The sequence below is a fragment of the Strigops habroptila genome, chromosome Z (genome assembly GCF_004027225.2).
Source record: "Strigops habroptila isolate Jane chromosome Z, bStrHab1.2.pri, whole genome shotgun sequence".
Lineage (NCBI taxonomy): Eukaryota > Metazoa > Chordata > Aves > Psittaciformes > Psittacidae > Strigops > Strigops habroptila.
In genome coordinates this window covers 21,060,246-21,078,921 of record NC_044302.2, presented here as the reverse complement: position 1 = coordinate 21,078,921, position 18,676 = coordinate 21,060,246, and the positions used below count along the sequence as shown (strand labels likewise).

Below are 18,676 nucleotides of genomic sequence, written 5' to 3'. Positions count from 1 at the left end.
AACCTTCCTGTTTACTTGCTGCACAAAGTGGACAATCATCACATACTGGCTCTTTCCTTTAGGGCCAGATGGCGGTGGATGTATGTGGTGGCTTATAAAGAAATCTTCCTCTCCTAATCCCCATCTCCCATCAAAACTTTAACCGTCTCACTGAAGGTGACTGAAGTTTAGATGCTCTTACTCCGGGAGAAAAGGATGCTGCTTGGTGGAGAGGCTGGAAAGTCACAGGCATCCTGTCCACAGCTGTTTTCCAGAGTAAATGAGCATGAGCAGAACTCCTGCGACGAAGCACCCAGCTTCTTGCTGCTTTGGTCATGGCTCTTGCCCTGACTAGGACACAACATCCTCCTCCATGGGAAGAGTGGGGGAAGCAGGAAGGATGTGGGTGCGGAGATGGAAGCCTACCCAGGTGGCTACTGCCTGTGTGCTCAGGGGCTGCCTGTGTGGTATGGGGTGAGCAGAGGGGCAGTCCTGGTTTGATGCAGACAGCCTGTGGGGAACAGGTCTTAAATGTCTCCTCATTCATTTTTCTATGCGTGGTCTGCTCTTTCCTTCCTGCCTACGGCCTTATTGCAGCTCTTGTCTAGTGGGAGAGAAAGGAATCTTTCTTCGTGGGGAGCACTGGATTCAACCCGGGGCCCGCCTAAAGATGAGTTTGCCTTGCCTCTGCCAGCTCTTCACCTTCCTGTTCCATTGGCTGGCGTAAGGTCCTGCACTTGGGCGCTTTGATCAGGACCTAAGTGCTAGGAGCCTGCTTTCTACATCAAAGGCAAAGCTTCCCTTTGAAATTCAGGCTGCTACAGGATCTTGGAGCAAGGCACGGGCTCGGACCGAGCTGGGGCAGCTGGTGGGCACCGTGCAGGGCGAGCCAAGGCTCGAACATCCTTCGGCACTGGTGGATCTGCTGGGCAGGTGGCAGGGAGGAGACACAGGGTTTTCCTGGAGAGCTTCCTGTCCGTTTGCTCCATGCTGGGGCAGGAGCATTCTGGGTGAGAGTCAGGCCTTGGTATACAGGCTTCTGTCCCTGCCTATGGCCATCCTCTCTCTGTCTCCTTCCTACTAACTGGATCCTGACACAAAGCACAGAGCTCTGATCACAGAGGTAATAGGCAGAGATCAAAAAAATCTGAGCCCAACTGCTCCTTGCCCTCTCTGCCTCCCTTCCTGCATCTCCATGGATGGCTGGGGCCAGATGCAGTCATCTGTGTTGAAGGATTGCACCTCCAGGGTGGTGCTAATCCTCTGTGTGGTGCAAGCACTGCTGGAGGCAAGGGAAAATACTGACTTTGAGTTTCGCCATTGGTCACTGCCCAGGATAAGAGTGACCATAGTCGGGACTTTGGCCCCTTCTGCATGCAGGGAGAGACGATCTGGCACCTGGAGGAGAGGGGTGAAGCTTCCCCTGGCAGCCTGCAAAACAGGATCACTCAAACTAGGTTTTATGTGGATGAGGGAGTGGCTGTGTGCTGGGAGGTGCGCTGGGATGGGGGAAGACTCGGAGCCGCTAGAGGTAGGATGGTGGATGCTGTGTTGTACTGAAACAGACCCGCAGAGCATCCGCTCCACTGTCACATCCTGTGCTGGCCCTGAAGCCCCAGAAATGACTTTCCTCCCTGTGAGACAAGAGGAGGCTGGTGGCTGCCCTGGGGGGTGCATATAGGGAGGAGATGGCACACCTGTGCCAAACTCGGTGTGCCAGCCTCGGTGTGCCAAGCTTGGTGTAGCAGGCTCGGTGGCAGGCATGTTCCCCGCGGCAGGGCTGTGCTGACACCGGCGCCTGCCCGGCAGCACCAGCACCTCGGTCGCGCTGCAGCAGGCGCAGGCAGCAGGTCTGACCCCTCCCGGGGCCCCGCTGCTCTTCGCTCCATCCCCAGCAGCGTTTCCTCCGGCCTTGAGGCTGCCGGTCGCTGCCTGGCGTAGCCCAGCCCCAGTTTTTCCTCCGCGCAGAGCCCGGCTTCCTCCCTGCTTTCCGGGTCCTCTCCTCAGCCACGCACAGAGATCGTGCCCTGGCTTGCAGAGGAAGAAGAGGAGGAGGCAGGAGGAAGCGCATTTTCTCCTGTGATGGGACCAAGAAGGCAGAGAAAGCCCCCGCCAGCCCTGGTCACCCCATCACCCACACTGCAGTGGTGTGTGGAGCCCCATTCTGCCTGGAAGACACTGTCTCTTTTCCAGGGGTCTTTTCCAGGCTGGGCTTCTGTAACCTATTTTTGGGAAGCTGGGAGCTGGGGGTGGATCTGGTAGGAGTGCCAGCGCCAGGCTGAGCAGGACTCGCATCCCCCTGAGCCGCCAAAAGCACTGTGCCCTGCTGCAAGTGCATCCCCTGCCCTCCGGGATGCTGCACCCATGGGTGTCAGAGGTGACCCTGCTGTGGGCAGAGCAGGAGCCTCCAGCGCTGTCACAGTGCTGTGCTGTCTCCCACGGGGTCCCTCGCTGCTGTCCATGAGCAATTCCAGATGGCCCCGAAGCTCCTGGCACTGCTGCAACATCCGGGGAAAAGCAGGAGGGGGGTGGGAAGTCGTGTCCCCGCTCACCCACAGCCTGGGCCTCTGCTCCCAGTGCTGCCGATTCCCCGCTGGAGAATTGCTCCCGGCCCCCACCTTACCTGGAATCAGCAAGGAACCCCGTCCGTGCCCAGGGAAGGGGATGCCACACATGGCCTGGGGCACCCTAGGCTGGCTTTCTCTGTGAGCGCTGCACTCTGCCGAGCCCAGGCACCCCTGGGAGGCAGGGAAAACACAGCTGCCGTGGGAAATGTTGCTGGAAATGCATCTGCCTTGGGAAGTGCATCTAGTGTGGGAAATGCATGTGGCGTGGGAAATGCACTTGAGCTCCTCTGAGGGGGTTGGGAGCAGCAAATCCCAGCCATGCTTTCCTCCGGCTTTGCCTCGTGGCCAGGGCCATGCCGTATGGTTGCTCCCGGTGCCAGTTTGTTCCCGGTTCGGGCAGGCTGGGTGTGGGGCTGCCCCGTGGCAGGGCTCTGGGGAGGACCCACACGGGTACGAATTGGGGAAGAATGGTCAAAACCGAATTGGAGTGTGTTAAAAGCCAAGGAATGTGACCAAGCACTGCCACGCTGATGGAACACAATCCAGATGGAGATCTGGAGAACTCCCCCACAATTCTTCAGGGTTTTTCTGTCCCTGATTTTGCCTCTGGCTTTGCTGCAGCGATGTGCCAAATCAGCGCCAAGCGCGTTTCACAGGGAGTGCACTAGTGGCTGGAATTGCTGCCCAGGGTGGGAAGGGATGGTGGCCAGGGCAGGGGACGGGTGGCCCAGGCCATGAGGTGCCCCCAGCACCAGCAGCTCTGGGAAAGGCAGGCAGGAGGCGGGATTGATCCTTCCCTTTTAAAGTAATTAACGGTTGATGAGTGGCTCAGGGTAATTTAGTGCTGGGAAGTGGCTGTAGCTGAGTTGGGCACTGAGCCAGCAGCTCTGCATTGTGGAGGGGGAAGGATGGAGAGGGGCACAAAGGATTCATCTCACCCTTGAAGTGGGGGATTCCCTTGCACCAGGGCTGGCAGTGTGGGCTGGCAGAAGGGCAGCTAGAGCCCCAGGAAGCGCAGGGAGCAGGTCATAGAATCCCAGGCTGGTTTGGGTTGGAAGAGACCTTAAAGCTCATCCAATTCCAGTCCCCTGCCACGGGCAGGGACATCTTCCACTAGAGCAGGTTGCTCCAAGCCCCGTCCAACCTCGTCTTGCTCACTGGCAGAGATGGTGCAACCACAGCTCCTCTGGGCAATGCCAGATCAGATCCTTGCACCAAGCCCCATGGGGAGGAGGTGAGACCAGGCCTGTGTGCTGGCCCCATCCTGCTGAGGGTAAAGCTGGAGAAGCCTGAGGAAGAAGACGGTGGCTGGAATCCAGTCCCATCAGGAGACACCCCCTCCTCCACAGGGTCAGTGCTCACAGGGATGTGTCAGACCCACACTACCCATGTACCAACTGCGCCAGGCCTCTGCTGCCCACCCCATGGCTGCCCCATGGCTCCAGAGCCCCAGCCGCAGCTCAACACCCTGGTCAACACCAGCAGAGCCAGGGAAGCAGATCTCCATCACCACCACAGGCCTCTGCAGTATGGTTTTCCATCCTACTAAGGCTGAGCAACATTTTTCCCTGGATAAAGCCAATTCCCTACCCCCGGTTCCCACCTCGGTCTGATCTTTCCCACTCCACTGCTCATTCCCTGGCTCTCTGCAGCTGCAGGGCCCGGAAGCCAAAGCACCCAGCGAACCCGCTCGAGGAGGGACCACGCACCATGCGCTGCGCAGGGAATGGCTGTGGCCACCCCGGGGCTAGGGCACCCGGCTAGGGGAGAACAAGGCGCGCTGTATTCCAGCGACATTCCCGCTGCCGTGGGAGCTGGTGAAAGGCGGCTCTGTTCACTGCTGGGGGAGCTGCTTCCACTGACTGCCCCAGGAGTGGTAGCCCCAGGGTGGGTGCTGCTGCAAGGACATCAGTGGTCACTGTCCCACATCTCCCCAGGCATGCCCCCCACTGCCCCCAGATCTATTTGTCCCCCAGAAAGGACACACCACGGCTCTCCACACACCCAACCCGTTTAATACACGTACAAGGCGGCCGTGCCCACAGGACCCTGTGTCCCAGCAGGGCCCAGGATGAGCTGAGCCCAAAGAGGGGCTGCAAAGGTGGCATCTAGCCCCCCTCACGCCATCTTTAGGCACATTCCTGTATCCCCATGGTTCAAGAAGAAACACGTCTGTGAGCTCGGCATCCCCCTTCCCCTCGCGCTTCCCGGACAGCGCAATGCTGGCAGCTGAGACCTGCCAGCTCGCAGCATGTGTGAGCAGCCCCAGCCTGCTCCCCCCATGCGGCACAGCCACAGCATGACAGGGGCAACCTGAGGGGCGGAGCCCGGGGGGGCACAGGCAGGTGGATGGTCTCCAGCCCCACCATGACCATCCCCTGTTCCCAACCCGGAGGGGGAGACAACACATCCCCTCTTTTGTGAGGCTGGAGGAGCATCAAGCAACAAGGGGGCAGCAGGACCGAGGCCGTGGGGAAGGACAAGGGAAGGGGAGGTCAGGTTCGTCGTTAGCACCATGGTGGTGGGGACGTCTGGGGAGGAGCAGGGTCAGACCCACTCCTGCAGGGAGCGCTTGCAGTACAAGAGCATCCGCGGGGTGCCCTTCCTCTGCATCTGGACGATGATGTAGATGAGGCCGAGGATGCAGAGCAGCAGCACTAGCAGCACCAGCACCATGACCACGCTCATGGTGCGCGTGTACTCGTCAATCTGCACCACCACATCCACATCCCTGCCCGGCTGGTGGCCACCCTCACCATAATCCTCTTCCTCCTCCTCCTCCTCTTCCTCCTCGTTGCCTTCGGCCCGTCCGTCCCCATCAGGGTTGAAGGGGGGCTGGTCCCCATCAGGCCAGTGAGGATGGGGGTCCGGGACCAGCTCCGTGTGACAGCCCATGAAGTCCCGCAGGATGGACTTGGGATAACCCGGCTCCGTCTTGAGCCGCTCATTGTCAAATTTCCAGTACTTTGTGCCTCTGTAGAAGTAGGTGGAGGCTGGGAGGGGGGAAAAGATGAAGGTGAGGGGTAAATGGGCAGGTTCAGGGCAGGTTCACCCCTGCAGATGCCCAGGACAGCACGTTTTGCTTTGGGACCAATGAAACCCTTCAGCAAGGGCTTCACCGCTGATTCTCAGGCACCCTCCCAAGCCTCCATCCCTTGTGGTCAGGCCACCAAAGGGGTGACCCCACCCCCTCTGGTCCCATCCCACCCCTCTTCTCCTCTACTTACAGGCATCTGGGCTGAGGAAGGCGCCTTTGGGTGAAGGTGGTATGCCCACCCAGACGGAGATAGGCTTTGGGTACCCAGCGTCCACGGCGCGGGTGTCCTCATTAAAGCGCCAGTATCTGGGGAGGTTGGTGGTGAGCAGGGGAGGAGCACAGGGCTCTGTGACTCCTGCCGTGACCACCCCTGCCAGTGCCCGGACCCAGCAGAGCAGAGAGAAGGATCACAGAGACACTGACCTGTCCCCACGGAAGAAGAAGGTGTGGCCTGTGGGTTCCCACCAGACAGCTGTATCGATGGTGTCGTAGGGGATGCCCTGCCCGTAGGTGACCAGGGGCTGCGGGTACCCAGGCTCCAGGTTGGCTTCTCGGAAGAGCCAGTACCGGTCACCTGGATGGAGAGATGGAGAAAGACAGGAGTGAGCCAGCAACACCCTGTAAGTACACACAGAGATATGGACGGTGTGTACAGTACGATGCCTGTGGCCACCCTTTGGGACCAGGCAGCAGCTCTGGCTGGGAACATGGATCAGGATGGGGTGAAGAGAGTCAGCTCTCAGCAGCTTGGGGATGGGGAGCACTGGGGTCCCCCCCTCTCTGCCTCGGCCTTCCCACCTTGCTCCCCTGCTCACCTTTAAAGAAGACGAACCTCCCGTCATGCCTCTCGTAGGCGGCATCGATGTCCCCAGGGAGGCCGCGCCAGAAGTGCCCAATGGGCATGGGGTAGTTGTCCAGCACCCGGTTGTGCCGGACCCTCCAGAACCACCGGCCCTGGTGGGAAACAGGGTGTTGGCAGAGAATGTGGAGGACACAGGACCTGGCCCCAGTGCCAGGCATCTTGCCAGCAGCTTTGTCCCCAGCAGGGACCCACCACGTCCCCAGGGAAGGGGCAGGAGAGGGTCCTGGCAAGTACCTTGAACACGAACATCTCCCCACGCAGCACTGCCACCGTGTCAAAGTTCCCATCGCAGATGTCAGGGCCATATGGGTCAGGCCGGTCCGGGCTGCCAGGCTTGGGGGGCCGGTCTGGTTTCCCTGGGGGGGGTGGCCTGGGGGGTCTCTGGTCTGGCCTGCCAGGTCTCCGGGGTGTCATGGTGGGCAAAGGTTTGGTGGGCTGAGGGTGCCTATCCGTGGTACCTGGATGGGGTGGGTGAGAGAAGGGTTGGGGTGATGCAGACCAGCAGCATCCTGCCTCAGTTTCTCCACATGCATGCCCAGCATCCCACCCCTGAGCCGATCCCCCACCCAGCTCCTCACCGTAGAGCTGCTGGATGCCCTTGAGGTCATCCTCAGGCAGCTGGAAGTTCTCCGTGTCCATCCACTGGTAGAAGGGGGCCATGATCGCGCTGGGGTTGCTGGAGTGCTCCAAGCCCAGCGAGTGCCCCAGCTCATGCACAGCCACCAAGAAAAGGTTGTTCCCTGCAGAGAAAGGCACCATCAGCAAGATGGGGTGGAAGACACAAGGCATGGGGTGGGTCCTTGGCCCCAGCACCCTGCGATGAGGGTGCTCTGGTGGGAGCTGTTCTCCTGCCGCTCCAGCCCACACCAGGGCATCCATCCCACTGCCCTCAAACTCAGGGGGCCAACAGGCTCCTCCAGTTGCCTTCACCACCTCCTTGGCCCTCAGCTCACCGGATACATCCGTGTTCTCCAGTGTCCAGGGCTCATCCAAGTCAAAATGTGTGTCCCCCCCCATGCCAGGGCCGGGAAAGTAGGCGTGAGCCAAAAACCCCCCGATGCCATCAAAGGGGGAGCTGTCTCCGTGGAAGCCAGAGGCGAAGAGCACCATGATGTCAGCCTCCTTCTTCCGCTTCTGCCGGATGTCCTCATAGGGCACCTCCCGGAAAACCAGCGGCGTGGCTTGCTCCCACACCCGGAATGCTCGGCGGACGGCCTCATACGAGTGGTATCGACCCAGCTTCTCAGTGTAGTTTTGGATGCTGCGGGTACAGAGCTCACTGTGGGATGGCCTGCGACAGTGCTCACTCCCCGAGGGGGTCCACAGCATTCCATGGGCTGGGGGAGCGGGAAGCCCTGGCCAAAAATGTTTGGTACCTGAAGGTGAGATGACTCTGGCTCCAGCGCCGCCCTGTCAGCGCGTACCGCTTCCGCCGCATGTTGGACTTCATCCGCGCTCCAAACTGGTCTGGGACCCCGCAGCGGGGATGTTTCATCCACCTGCCAGGAGGGCACCGAGCCAGGGTGAGCCCACTGCGGCCACGGATGGCGAGAGGGGGGGTCCTAGCTGCAGGGGGGCAGCCCCCAAAAGGGGAGACGCAGCTCCCACAGGAGACAGCACCCACATTTCCAGAGGCAGGCAGAGCTCCAGGAAAGAGCTAAAGAGCCCGGAGCGGAGCTGCCTGCTGACAGAGCAGGAGGACACGGAGAAACTCACGCCTTGGTCTCCTTGTCCAGGACGCCGGTGACGGCGATGCCGTAGAACTTCTGCATCTCGGCGAGGGCCGCAGAGAAGGTCTGAGCCGAGCGCATGGTGGACATGTGCCGGCTGGGCTGCGGCAGGTACCCATAGAGCCGCAGCCATGCCTGCGCCGGGGAGCGAGCGTGAGCGGGACGGGGGGGACCTGGGGACATGCAGCTCCTCCAGACCCCAGTGGGGCAGCACCTGACCCATTCCCCCCCTCAGCGCTATCCCCCCGTCATGGGACATCTGTGCCCGCAGCCAGGCAGGCAGCATAGGCAAACCAGAGCACGCAGGCAGCAGTTCGGAAGCAGGGAAGAGCCCCAACCCTATTCCATATTATAGTAGGGGAGGAGATCCTCCAATCTTGGGGGGGTGCAGAAGGCAGCTGGCAGGGGCCAGACCCCCCGAATCAACCCAGAAGCCCTCCTTATTATGTGGGACAGATTGGCCTGGGCTCTTCCTTCCTGCACAACCCCTGCCTCCTCCTGCCTGCTTTGAAAACATCACTTTCAATTACTGTATTTTATTTTTTTCCTTTTTTTTTTTCCAAATTTTCCCTTTTTTCCCCTTTTAATTATTTAAAAATGTTTTTTCTAAATCCTGCTTTCTCATTATCAAATTTATTCTTTTTAGTAAAAATACCACTTTTAACTCTTGCCCTTTATTTTTTCTTTTTTTTTTCCCAATTATGGTATTTTTTATTTTTTCCCCTTTTTTAATATTAAAATAATTTTTTTCCCTTTTTTTCTAATTCCTGCTTAATTTCTCATTTCCTGATTTATTCTTTTTAATCTTGAATGTTTTAATTCTGATTTTTTTTCTTTATAATCTTTTACTCATTATTTTACCCCCATCCCCAGGCGGGGTGGCAGAGCACTGACTTTTATCAAAGGCCCTTTCACCCCCTCCCCCTACAGCGGCACAAAGCGCCTCCTCTCCCTTGTCGGATGCTGCCCGCTGCCTCCGGGGTGACCTGGACAAACCTCCCTCCATCCTTCCCTGCCTGCACCTTGCCTGCATCCCTGCCTGCACCTGCGGATGACTGCACTACCTGCATCCGCGCGGTCCGGGGCAGGCAGCGCCGTCATCCGCAGGGGCAAGGCAGGGATACAGGCAGGATACAGGCAGGAATGGGGTATCCCATGGGATCCCCCCTCGGCCCTCTTACCTCCGCGTCGATGTCCTCTCCCGCCGCCGCCACCAGCAGCACCAGCAGCACCAGGACCGGCGGGGGGCGCCCGCCCGCCCAGCAGGGGGCGCCGCCACCTCCTGCCATATCGACGCCGGTTCGAGGCTGACCTCCACCACTACCACTACCACTACCACCACTACCACCACCACCACCACCACCACCCCCCCCCTACCCACGGCCGCGCTAGGCCAGGCCGGGCCGGGCTGGGCCCAGCGCGGCGGTATCGGAGCTACGCTGTCTTCATAGTCCGCGGCCGGGAGGCTGCGCACGGTGCACAGGCAGGCGGCGCGGCTCAGCTCGGCTCGGCTCCCCGGCCCTGCGGAGCGGAGCGGGCGCGGCGCGGCGCGGCTCGGCTCGGCTCAGCTCGGCGGATGGGGGGCGTGGCTAATGGAAAGGGGCGGGGTCTCCGTGGCGAGGGGCGGGGCTTGGCGCGCTCGTGCCGACACCTGCTCCCCCCCGCCCGCTCGTGGCCGCCATCTCGCGCGGCGCCGGCACTTGCCCGCCCCCTGCTGGACTTTGTCCTCGCCGTTCCGCGCCCCCGGGAGGCAGGGCCCGGTTGAGCATTAACTGGGGAGAAACCGGTTGTGGCAGCGCCAGTTTCGCTGGGCGTGCCCTGGGGATAAACAAACCTACCGCTGGAGAATTTTCCGTTTCCCAAAAGAGAACTCAGGTGTAAACGCGCTCCTCCTCAGGCAGATCCGCAGCCAAAAGCCGACAGAACTTTCACTTGAGCCCAGAACCCTTCTGCATGCTGGGCTCCATCCCCAGAGCATGAGCAGCAGGTCGAGGGAGGGGATTCTCCCCCTCTGCTCCCCTCTGCGGAGACCCCCCTACAGTCCTGCGTGCATCTCTGGCGCAACAACACAAGAGGGACATGGAGCTGTTGGAGCGAGTCCAGAGGAGGTCACGGAGATGCTACGATGGCTGGAGCACCTCTGCTTGGAGGCAGGCTGAGAGAGCTGGGCTTGTTCAGCCTGGAGAAGAGAAGGCTCTTTAAGGGGAGACCTTAGAGCAGCTCCAGTGCCTAAAGGGAAGGGGCTTTGGACAAGGGCATGTAGGGACAGGGCAAAGGGGAATGGCTTTAACCTGACAGTGGGGAGATTGAGATCAGATCTTAGGCAGAAGTTCTTCCCTGTGAGGGTGCTGAGGTCCTGGCACAGGTTGCCCAGAGAAGCTGTGGCTGCCCCATCCCTGGCAGTGTTCAAGGCCAGGTTGGACAGGGCTTGGAGCAACGTGGTCTAGTGGAAGGTGTCCCTGCCCGTGGCAGGGGGTTGGAACTGGATGAGCTTTAAGCTCCCTTCCAACCCAAACCAGGCCAGGATTCTGTGATTCTGTATCTCCCTTCCTCATCCCCACAGAAGCCACCTCGTGCCCATCTGGTGCATCACAACGTCATATTTATTGAGACGAGGTTCCTCCACTTTCTGCACGTATAAAATACATTTAAAAATGCCATTGTTTGTAAACAGTGAGGGGAGCGGTAAGGCAAGCAGAGAAACAGCCACAGCACCTCTGTACCCCCCTGCCCTCAGACACACAGACCCCTCAGGGGGACCGAGGAGCCCAGTGGCTCCCGGGGTGACAACCAAAGTTGTGGGACTCCACGTCTGCTTCCTCTTCAGCCATGGGACTGAAAGCCAGAGCCACAGAACCCACCGGGTAACAAACACCACTCCATCTTGATAGAGGATGGGCACTGGAAGGCACCTCTGCGTTGGCATCTGCTGCTGGACTCTATGGGAGGTGGTGCTCTGCTCCTCATGAGCAGAAGGAATGGTCTGCAGGTGGGGTAGACACCCTCTTATTTTGCCATTCAGAGGGATCTGGTCAGGCTGGAGAGGTGGGACAGTGGAAACCTCATGGAGTTCAACAAGGCCAAGTGCAAGGTCCTGCACCTGAGTCAGGGCAGTTCCAAGCACAAACATATGCTGAGGGAGACTGGACTGAGAGCAGCCCTGAGGAGAAGGACTTGGGGATGTTGGGTGACAAGAAGCTCACAGCCTTCACAGTGTCCCTCAAACATTCATGCTGTGCTTGGGGCTTTTCTTCCTCCTTCTCCAAGGAGGGGCCAAGCCAGGTTTTGCACAAAGCTGGGCTGGGCCCTCATCACAGATGCAGCAATAGATACACAGGAATTCCTCCGTCTCCCAGGGTTTTAGAAGCCAAACAAGGAATAAGGAAACTTAAAGACTGAAAATAATGGTTTGCCGTTGAGGTTTAACTCCCCCAGACGAATCTTCAGCTGGAGGAACTGCTCAACTTACCAAAAGCAGAAGTGAAACTATCATCCAGACAGGCAACAGAGGGACAGCCCAAAGCAACACCAGCCACAGAGAGTGTAAACCACCAAGGGAACAATATAAAATGGATCAATACTGACTGCTTTATCCCCAAAGCATCCCTTAAAACCTACACATGGCCCAGTTCCATTCTGTGGACACCTCCTGGAAGAACAGGATTGGAAATCTAGTGAAGAGCTTTTGCTCTTTCATAGTGTCTTTAGTAGGTCCATACAGCAACAGCACCTTCTCCAGCAACTGAGCAACCCCTGTCAAGGAGAACATTGCACTGTTGTGCCTGGGATTGTCCTGATCCTCTCAGAAAGATTCAGGCTGAAGGCAACATCCCACTTCATAACAGAAAGTGCAGCCCACGCGGAGGGAGATGTAAGAGTAAGGGCAGGAGACGGGCAAGGTGGCCACAGGAAAGCAGAGCTCAAACCAAGCACTGACACACGAGAGGACTACAGAGGTGATGCCCTGTCTGACAAACATGGTTACTAGTTCCCTTTATGCAAGACACACAGTCTCCCTCCAGTGTTGGGAGAAGGAGTTGAAGCTGTGGAGAGGAGCTTCACCAGCACAAGATACACGGAGGAGAGCAGCATGCCTTGGCAAACCCAAACCATGACCCCTTAGTGATGTCTAAGGTAGTGATGCCTGCCCTGGAAGGGCAGAAAGGCTTGACCTGGACTACAGGTCTCCTTGTAGCGATGCTCTGGCTTCACCAGGGAGTCAGGACTGAGAGGAGGAGTCTGACAGCCTGGTGTGTTAAGACGACGACATGCAAACCACCACAGGGCTCTCTCAGCCAAACCCCAGATTATAACGTTCCTCTTGGATTTTCCCAACATGCCAACCTGTTTTCTTCCAATTTCCCTTTGGTCCTAGGGGAAATCTGCATCCCCTCAGTAGCAGCAGTGTGGTTCAACCTGGAGGAGGAGTCAGGCTCTGAGATCCACAAAGATGGCATTGGCAGTGGTCTGTCCGAAGATGAAGGCTCCGAGAGTGACCATGAACACCCCATAGCTGACCTGGGCCCACCAGCTGTGGACACAGGAGGACAGGCCTTGTTTAGAGGGGACCTTCACCCAATATCCAAGCAGGAAGAGGGGAAACATGTTTTGTTTACCTGATTGCCCTGGTTTCTTGGATCTCAGAGAGCTTGGCTTCAATCAGGCAGAGCCCTGAAAGGCAAGGGAGTCAAATCAGACCCAGGTGAGGACTGAGCAGGCACCCGATAAGCCAGAGAGCCACACTCTCCATTACAGAGCAGAGACTTCAGTCAAAATATTTGGGCTGCCAACTGACCTGACACCACAGTTTTGTCTTTCTCTAAAGACTTCCTGGTTCCTGTGTCTCCCTCCTGCTCCCTCCCTCCTCAAGACACAAGGCCAAGAGACCTCTGCTGGCGCCACAGCATCCTGGGATGCCCTACCTGGGAAGACGAAAATGAAGCAGGCAGCCAAGCCCCCAATGACAGAGATGACTTTGCCAATGTCGGGGATGAAGAGAGCCAAGAGGAGTGTCAAGAGGAACCAGCTGATGGTCTGAAGCAGGCGCCTCCTCCGTTCCCGAACCACGTCTTCCTCAACCGTCACCCCGGTGTAGCGGAGCCAGAGACCCTCCAAGACAGCCCTGTGGAGACCCATGGCAGGGGAGTTCTCCATGCTGCCCCTCCTGCCCACACCAGCCGCTTTCCTTCTCCCGGCACTCACCGGCCGCAGAAGTGCAGGATGGGGTAGGACGTCAGCACACAGAGGATGATGAAGGCCCGGGCGAGGGCAACAGGGATGTCGTTGGATGGGTAGGACATCAAGACATCCTGCTCCACGCTGGCTCCAAAGGTCAGGAAGCCACAGACACCTGATGGTAACAGAGCAGTCAGCAGGGACGGGGACAAGCCTCCTGCATGTATGTTCGAGGGACCAGACTTGGATGAATATGGAACAGGGCATATTGCAGGGGGAAGTAGGTGGACTCCCCTCCATTTCTGCTTTGTCCCTCTGCAGACCAAAGGGTCATAGAATCCCAGACTGGTTTGGGTTGGAAGAGAGCTTAACGCTCATCCAGTTCCAGCCCCCTGCTGTGGGCAGGGACACCTTCTGCTAGAGGAGGTTGCTCCAAGCCCCATCCAACCTGACCTTGAACGCTGCCAGGGATGGGGCAGCCACAACTTCTCTGGGCAACCTGTGCCAGGGCCTCAGCACCCTCACAGGGAAGAACTTCTGCCTAAGAGCTCATCTCAATCTCCCTGCCCTCCAGAAGGTCACAGCCCCTCCGAGGACACACTCACAGCGCGCCTCCTTGCTTACCAGTGCCCGTGTAGACGAAGAGGGCAATCACCATGGCTGCTGTCACCACTGCCCCCCAGGTCTTTACCTCCGGCTGCTTCATGCTGTTAAAGACGGGCACACTGCTCACGTGGCACTGCCGGGGACACGGAGAGAGCGCAGGGACATAGGCTTAGCCAGAGTCATGGGGAGCCACGCAGGATCCCACTTGTGATCCCCCAGGTTTGTCGTGGTGAATCCCTCACCCAGGCGGCCACAGGGTGGAAGGGGAGCACCAGGCTTGTGGCCTTACCTGGAACCCAAAGCAGATGGTGGGCATGGCATTGAAGACAGCGGTCCAAGTGGAGGGGCTGGTGGGAGAGAAACACCCACTGGTCAGACCAGTGCCCCCCTCCAGTGCCCCGGGGCAGGATCATAGAATCACAGAATCAACCAGCTTGGAAAAGACCTTTAAGATCATCAAGCCCAGCCATTTCCCAGCACTGCCAAGGCCACCACTAACCCATGTCACTGAGGGCCTTGTCTACACGATTTGTGAACCCTTCCAGGGGTGGTGACTCCACCACTGCCCTGGGCAGCCTGTTCTGATGCCTGACCACCCTTTCGGGGAGAAATTGTTCCTAATACCCGGTCTAAACTTTCCCTGGCACAGCTTTAGGCCGTTACCTCTTGTTCCTTGGGAGCAGAGACCAGCCACCTCCTGGCTCCATCCTCCTGTCAGGTAATTGTAGAGAGTGACAAGGTCCCCCCTCAGCCTTTTCTTCACTGGGGGTGCTCAGTAATGGGCTCACTCCTCTGCTGTTACCATGTCCCCCCCTGCCAGGATGACACCTTTGCACAGAGCAAGGTTTTCTGGGACCTGGCACTCCCTGCAGACCAGGGCCTTTCACTGAGACAGAACCAGCAAAAATTGAGAACTCATAACAATAAAAGTACCAGTAAATAAATAAGGATCTATTTGGGCATTGCCAAGAACTGATCTGAACTTTCCCTGCCATAAAATTCCCACTGCCTGCACTGGGTCCAGAAATGTCCCACACCAGGAAGGAGGGGACAAAAAACCCCAAAAAAACCAAAACCAAAATCATCCTAAAATAGGCACAGCCCTTGTTGCTGGGCACAAGCACTGCACAGGGAACTCTGGGCCCAGCTATATCGGAGCTACGAGTCAATCTGTGCTCCTCAAAACCTGCGATGGAGCTTTGGGGATCTCCAAGAGGACTCGTCCCTCTCCATCACCGTCTCTGAAGCACGCAGTGGTGCAGCCACTTGGGAGCTTCTGGCAGCAATGTGCAGTGTCCCCAGGCGCAGGGATGGGACTCGTGAAGGATTTGTCACCAGCCTCTGCAGCCCTTGCTCCTGCACCCCAGCCTGGCTCTGCAGTGCTGTAATGGCCACCGTCACCATCGTGTCTCTTGTGCTCACCTGGTGGGGATCTCCACAGGCACCAGCTCCTTGTCGGGCCAGATGTACTTGATGATAATGACTGCTGTGACATACCAGGTGCCGATCACGCTTAGGGAGCTGCAAGAGGGGACAGGAGACCATCAGCATGCTCCCTCCCTGCTCCATGGAGAGTCTCCTCCCAGCATCTCCAGCGCCATCTTCCTCCCTGCACAGCCACACCAGCGCTGACATCAGCACCAGCCCTGCTCTCCCTTCCCACAGGAATATGCCAGGCACTGTCGCCCCTGTCCCCAGAGCAGATGCTGATGCAACCCCGCTGCACTGGGAGCAGCAGACCTGCAGCAAGGAGATGGGCTTGCTGGGTTTTGGGCAGGAGAAAGAGGTGAGTGTTAAAGAAGTGACACTCCTTGGTAGTCCTAGTCCAGCTCCAGCAGCCAGGTTACACCAAGATGCTTGGTGGGGCAGTGGCTGGCCTGCAGACCCCCAGCCTGGGGACCCTTACTGGCTCTGCTTTCTGCCAGATAGCCACCTCCAAAGACAGGGCACAATGCAGCTGAAAGCAGCTCCTGCTGCTTCCTCCAGCAAGCATAAGGGAGGGACACAACGCCCGGAGTACAACAGTATGGTCACACGGTGCTCAGCAGCTTCTATGCTTCCCAGATGGGGAAACTGATGCACAGCAATGTGAAGGAGGAGATCTCCAACCCCTCAGGGGCTTGTGGCAGGCAGATACAGCACTAGAACCACAGCGTTGCCACTGCCCATCCCCTGGGATGGTACTTAGGCGGATGCTAGCTGCCCCCAGTCCCAGAGGGCTCTCCCCACGCACCTGGCATACTTTTGGAAGCCAATCTCCTTGGGGATGGAGAGGGGCAGGATGAGGAGGAAGGCCGTGATGCTAATGGTGAACTTGCGGTCCATGTACCAGCGGCTGCTCTCAGCTTCCTCAGGCTCCGTCACCAGAGCAGCAATGACTGTGGGGACAACCGGAGCAGTCAGGTTGTCCCTTTCCAGCTGAAGAGACAGCAAGTAGTTGGGTTTGTTCCCCCATGGGACACACTTACTCTTGTCCTCCTGGTCTCCAATGATGATGAGGAAAGCAATGCAGGTGCCGAAGGTGTAGATGGCGATGGCCACCTCACACAGCACGCCAGGCACCCTCCCACAGACGGCCCACACCACCTCCTGGTAGGTGCGCTCGTTGCTAGCCTGCGAGCAGTACGCCAGGATGACCAAGCCTCCGATAATGAAGATCAACATGCACTGCAGTGGGCAAGAGGCAAGGAGGGGACACTGAGGCAAAAGCATGAGAAGGTCGCCAAAGCCACCCTAGGCAACCACCCCCGAACACACTGAGCATCTCTGGTGCACATCACCCAACAGCTCTTCTTCCCAGGAGCCAGGCCTTGCTCAAGCCCCTTCTGGGGCTCCACATGTCACCCCATGGCCCCTCCCCCACCTCTCACCATCTGCAGCGTGATGCCTGCCGCCACACCGCCGGCCATGCTGAAGGCAGCAGGGAAGTTGAGCAGCCCAGCCCCAAGGGCAGCGTTGACCACAATGAAGACAGCTCCCAAAGCTGACGTGGCCCCCAGACCATTCCCTTGGCTCTCTCCACTCTTTGGCACCGTCTCCACGCTGGGGCTCTGCAGGAGCCTGGCCCGTTCCCCAGCACTGGAGCTCCACTCCCAATCCTTGTAGCCGCTGTTGATGCTCCCGGTGCCCTGAGCCATTGTCCCTCCCACAGTGGCACACACACCACCGTCCACGTCCCACTAGCGCTCCTGCACCAGGCTTGATCAGATGCCTTGAGGAGGGTCCTGTGCCAGTGCTGGCTCCATCAGGCGGGGAGGGCAGCGAAATTTTCAGGCTGGTACAGCAGCAGTATGAGGTGCTTCACTGCTCCTAGAAGCAAAGGAGAAGGACATCATAAGTGTTAAGGTACGTTAACAAGAGACAACCTGAGCATCAGGTGCACAGTGGAAATGAGTTCCCTGGGTCTCAGCTTGGTGTCACAGCATGCAGGTGTCCTCACGCTAGCAGAGATACAGCAGAACTCACCTCTCATTCCCCAAATGCAGGGTGAGGACACCGCTGCCATCAGAAGGCAGGGGGACTGAGCTGTGGCCATGGGGCCAGGGAGCTGCAGCCTCGCAGCAGGACTTGCCTTCCTGCAGGCACAAGACCCAGCGTCATGGCTCTCGCTTCCTGATTTCCATCCCCAATTCCTGCAAGCTCTGCAAGAGGCGCAGTGCACGTGCTCCTGGATAAAGGTCAAGACTGGGCTGAACTGGACAACCCAGGCCTGCAGCATAAACACCATGTCACCGGGAAAAGGGCTGGCCCCTTCCAACGCACCCCATGCTGCCACCAGCATGAGGCGTCTTGGGAGCTTTTGGACCTGAAGACCTGGTGTTTCCGGCACCGCAGCCCTCAGGGGTTGGACAGCCCAGATCTCGTCCAAATGCCCCGAGCTGGAGATTGACCCTCACAGCCCAGCAGGAGGGACCTACGCAACCGAGGGAAATCTTTTTTTCCCTAAACAACGTCCCCAAAGACCCTTCCAGACCAGCCCGCCTTTTGCCTCTAGGCTGCTCAAACACCATGCTTGTGCCGGGAATCCTCTTCAAAGCCGTCGGGGCAGTGGGGGAACCCTGCAGGCCTGTAGGGCAGGGTCCCCGGGCCGGTGGGTCCGCGGCGGCCCCGGTACACCCCGACCCTGCGAGCCGGCGCCGCTCCGAAGGTGGCTCCGCAGCTCCACGTCGGCCCCGCTCCAGGTCCCAGGGCCGGTTGGGGGCACCTCCCGAATGCCACAGCGGGTCGCTGGGCTCCCCGCACCCCCCGCTCCGCTTCCCCCCGCGCCCCAGCCCCGCTCACCGCCCGCTCCGCGCCGGCCCCGCTCCCGGTTCGGCGGCGCCGCAGCGCCGGCCCCGCCCCGCCCACGGCACGCCGGGGGTTGGAGTTGCGGCTGCGCCCGCACTGGGAAACAGCGGCAGGGCCGGGCGGAGGCAGCGCTGTTCCAGGTATGAGTGAGGTTGAAGGGTTCGGTGCAACGCGGGGAGGCCGCAGCACCGGGGACAATATCAACATGAACAGCACCACCCACGGCAGCGGCACGGAAAGCGGTTTATTGCACGAATCGGAGCAAGCAGACGACACGGGGCCGTGTAAACCACCGTCAAACCGTCTTACTGGGGAGAAACAGGAGGCTCCGGCCCTCCTCGGGATGTGGGAGCAGCTCCTCTCGGCCCGGCTCCGAGAACGCGGCGGCTCTGGGCAGGAATGAGGACTGCTCTGCTGAATCATGCTGTCATTC

The 18,676-nt window shown here is 58.8% G+C and overlaps 2 protein-coding genes across 4 annotated transcripts; both read right to left on the bottom strand.

Annotated features, from left to right (window-relative positions):
- Positions 1–4,545: 4,545 nt before the first annotated feature.
- Positions 4,546–9,506, bottom strand: MMP15 (matrix metallopeptidase 15). Its single transcript, XM_030511804.1, has 10 exons — positions 9,357–9,506; positions 8,162–8,310; positions 7,822–7,944; positions 7,399–7,706; positions 7,024–7,185; positions 6,680–6,903; positions 6,399–6,537; positions 6,007–6,157; positions 5,774–5,889; positions 4,546–5,539 (listed from the first exon to the last, which is right to left on the bottom strand). Exons 1-10 carry the CDS (start codon positions 9,462–9,464, stop codon positions 5,094–5,096), a joined length of 1,926 nt encoding a protein of 641 aa, XP_030367664.1. The 5' UTR covers positions 9,465–9,506; the 3' UTR covers positions 4,546–5,093.
- Positions 9,507–10,755: 1,249 nt separating this feature from the next.
- On the bottom strand, positions 10,756–18,289 carry SLC38A7 (solute carrier family 38 member 7). Of its 3 annotated transcripts, none has more exons than XM_030511799.1 (11): positions 18,238–18,289; positions 16,827–17,265; positions 16,425–16,623; positions 16,190–16,334; positions 15,379–15,477; positions 14,246–14,303; positions 13,975–14,089; positions 13,378–13,525; positions 13,098–13,297; positions 12,792–12,846; positions 10,756–12,706 (listed from the first exon to the last, which is right to left on the bottom strand). In XM_030511799.1, the coding sequence occupies exons 2-11, from the start codon at positions 17,091–17,093 to the stop codon at positions 12,604–12,606; spliced, it is 1,389 nt and encodes a 462-aa protein (XP_030367659.1). In that variant the 5' UTR covers positions 17,094–17,265; positions 18,238–18,289; the 3' UTR covers positions 10,756–12,603. The 3 variants fall into 3 exon arrangements, with proteins under 3 accessions (XP_030367659.1, XP_030367661.1, XP_030367660.1); XM_030511801.1 differs by lacking the exon at positions 18,238–18,289 and adding an exon at positions 17,422–18,148; XM_030511800.1 differs by lacking the exon at positions 18,238–18,289 and having other exon boundaries at positions 16,827–17,415.
- Positions 18,290–18,676: the final 387 nt, after the last annotated feature.

Excerpts from the sequence above, each read along its gene's own strand:
- SLC38A7 (XM_030511799.1), bottom strand. The coding sequence starts at position 17,093 with ATGGCTCAGGGCACCGGGAGCATCAACAGCGGCTACAAGGATTGGGAG. Across the intron at positions 16,624-16,826 it reads CAGGCATCACGCTGCAGATG|TGCATGTTGATCTTCATTAT; the intron begins GTGAGAGGTGGG and ends TGCCCACTGCAG. Across the intron at positions 14,304-15,378 it reads CCTGTGGAGATCCCCACCAG|CCCCTCCACTTGGACCGCTG; the intron begins GTGAGCACAAGA and ends CTCTCCCACCAG.
- MMP15 (XM_030511804.1), bottom strand. The coding sequence starts at position 9,464 with ATGGCAGGAGGTGGCGGCGCCCCCTGCTGGGCGGGCGGGCGCCCCCCG. Across the intron at positions 8,311-9,356 it reads GAGAGGACATCGACGCGGAG|GCATGGCTGCGGCTCTATGG; the intron begins GTAAGAGGGCCG and ends TCCCCGGCGCAG. Across the intron at positions 6,538-6,679 it reads GGGAGATGTTCGTGTTCAAG|GGCCGGTGGTTCTGGAGGGT; the intron begins GTACTTGCCAGG and ends GTTTCCCACCAG.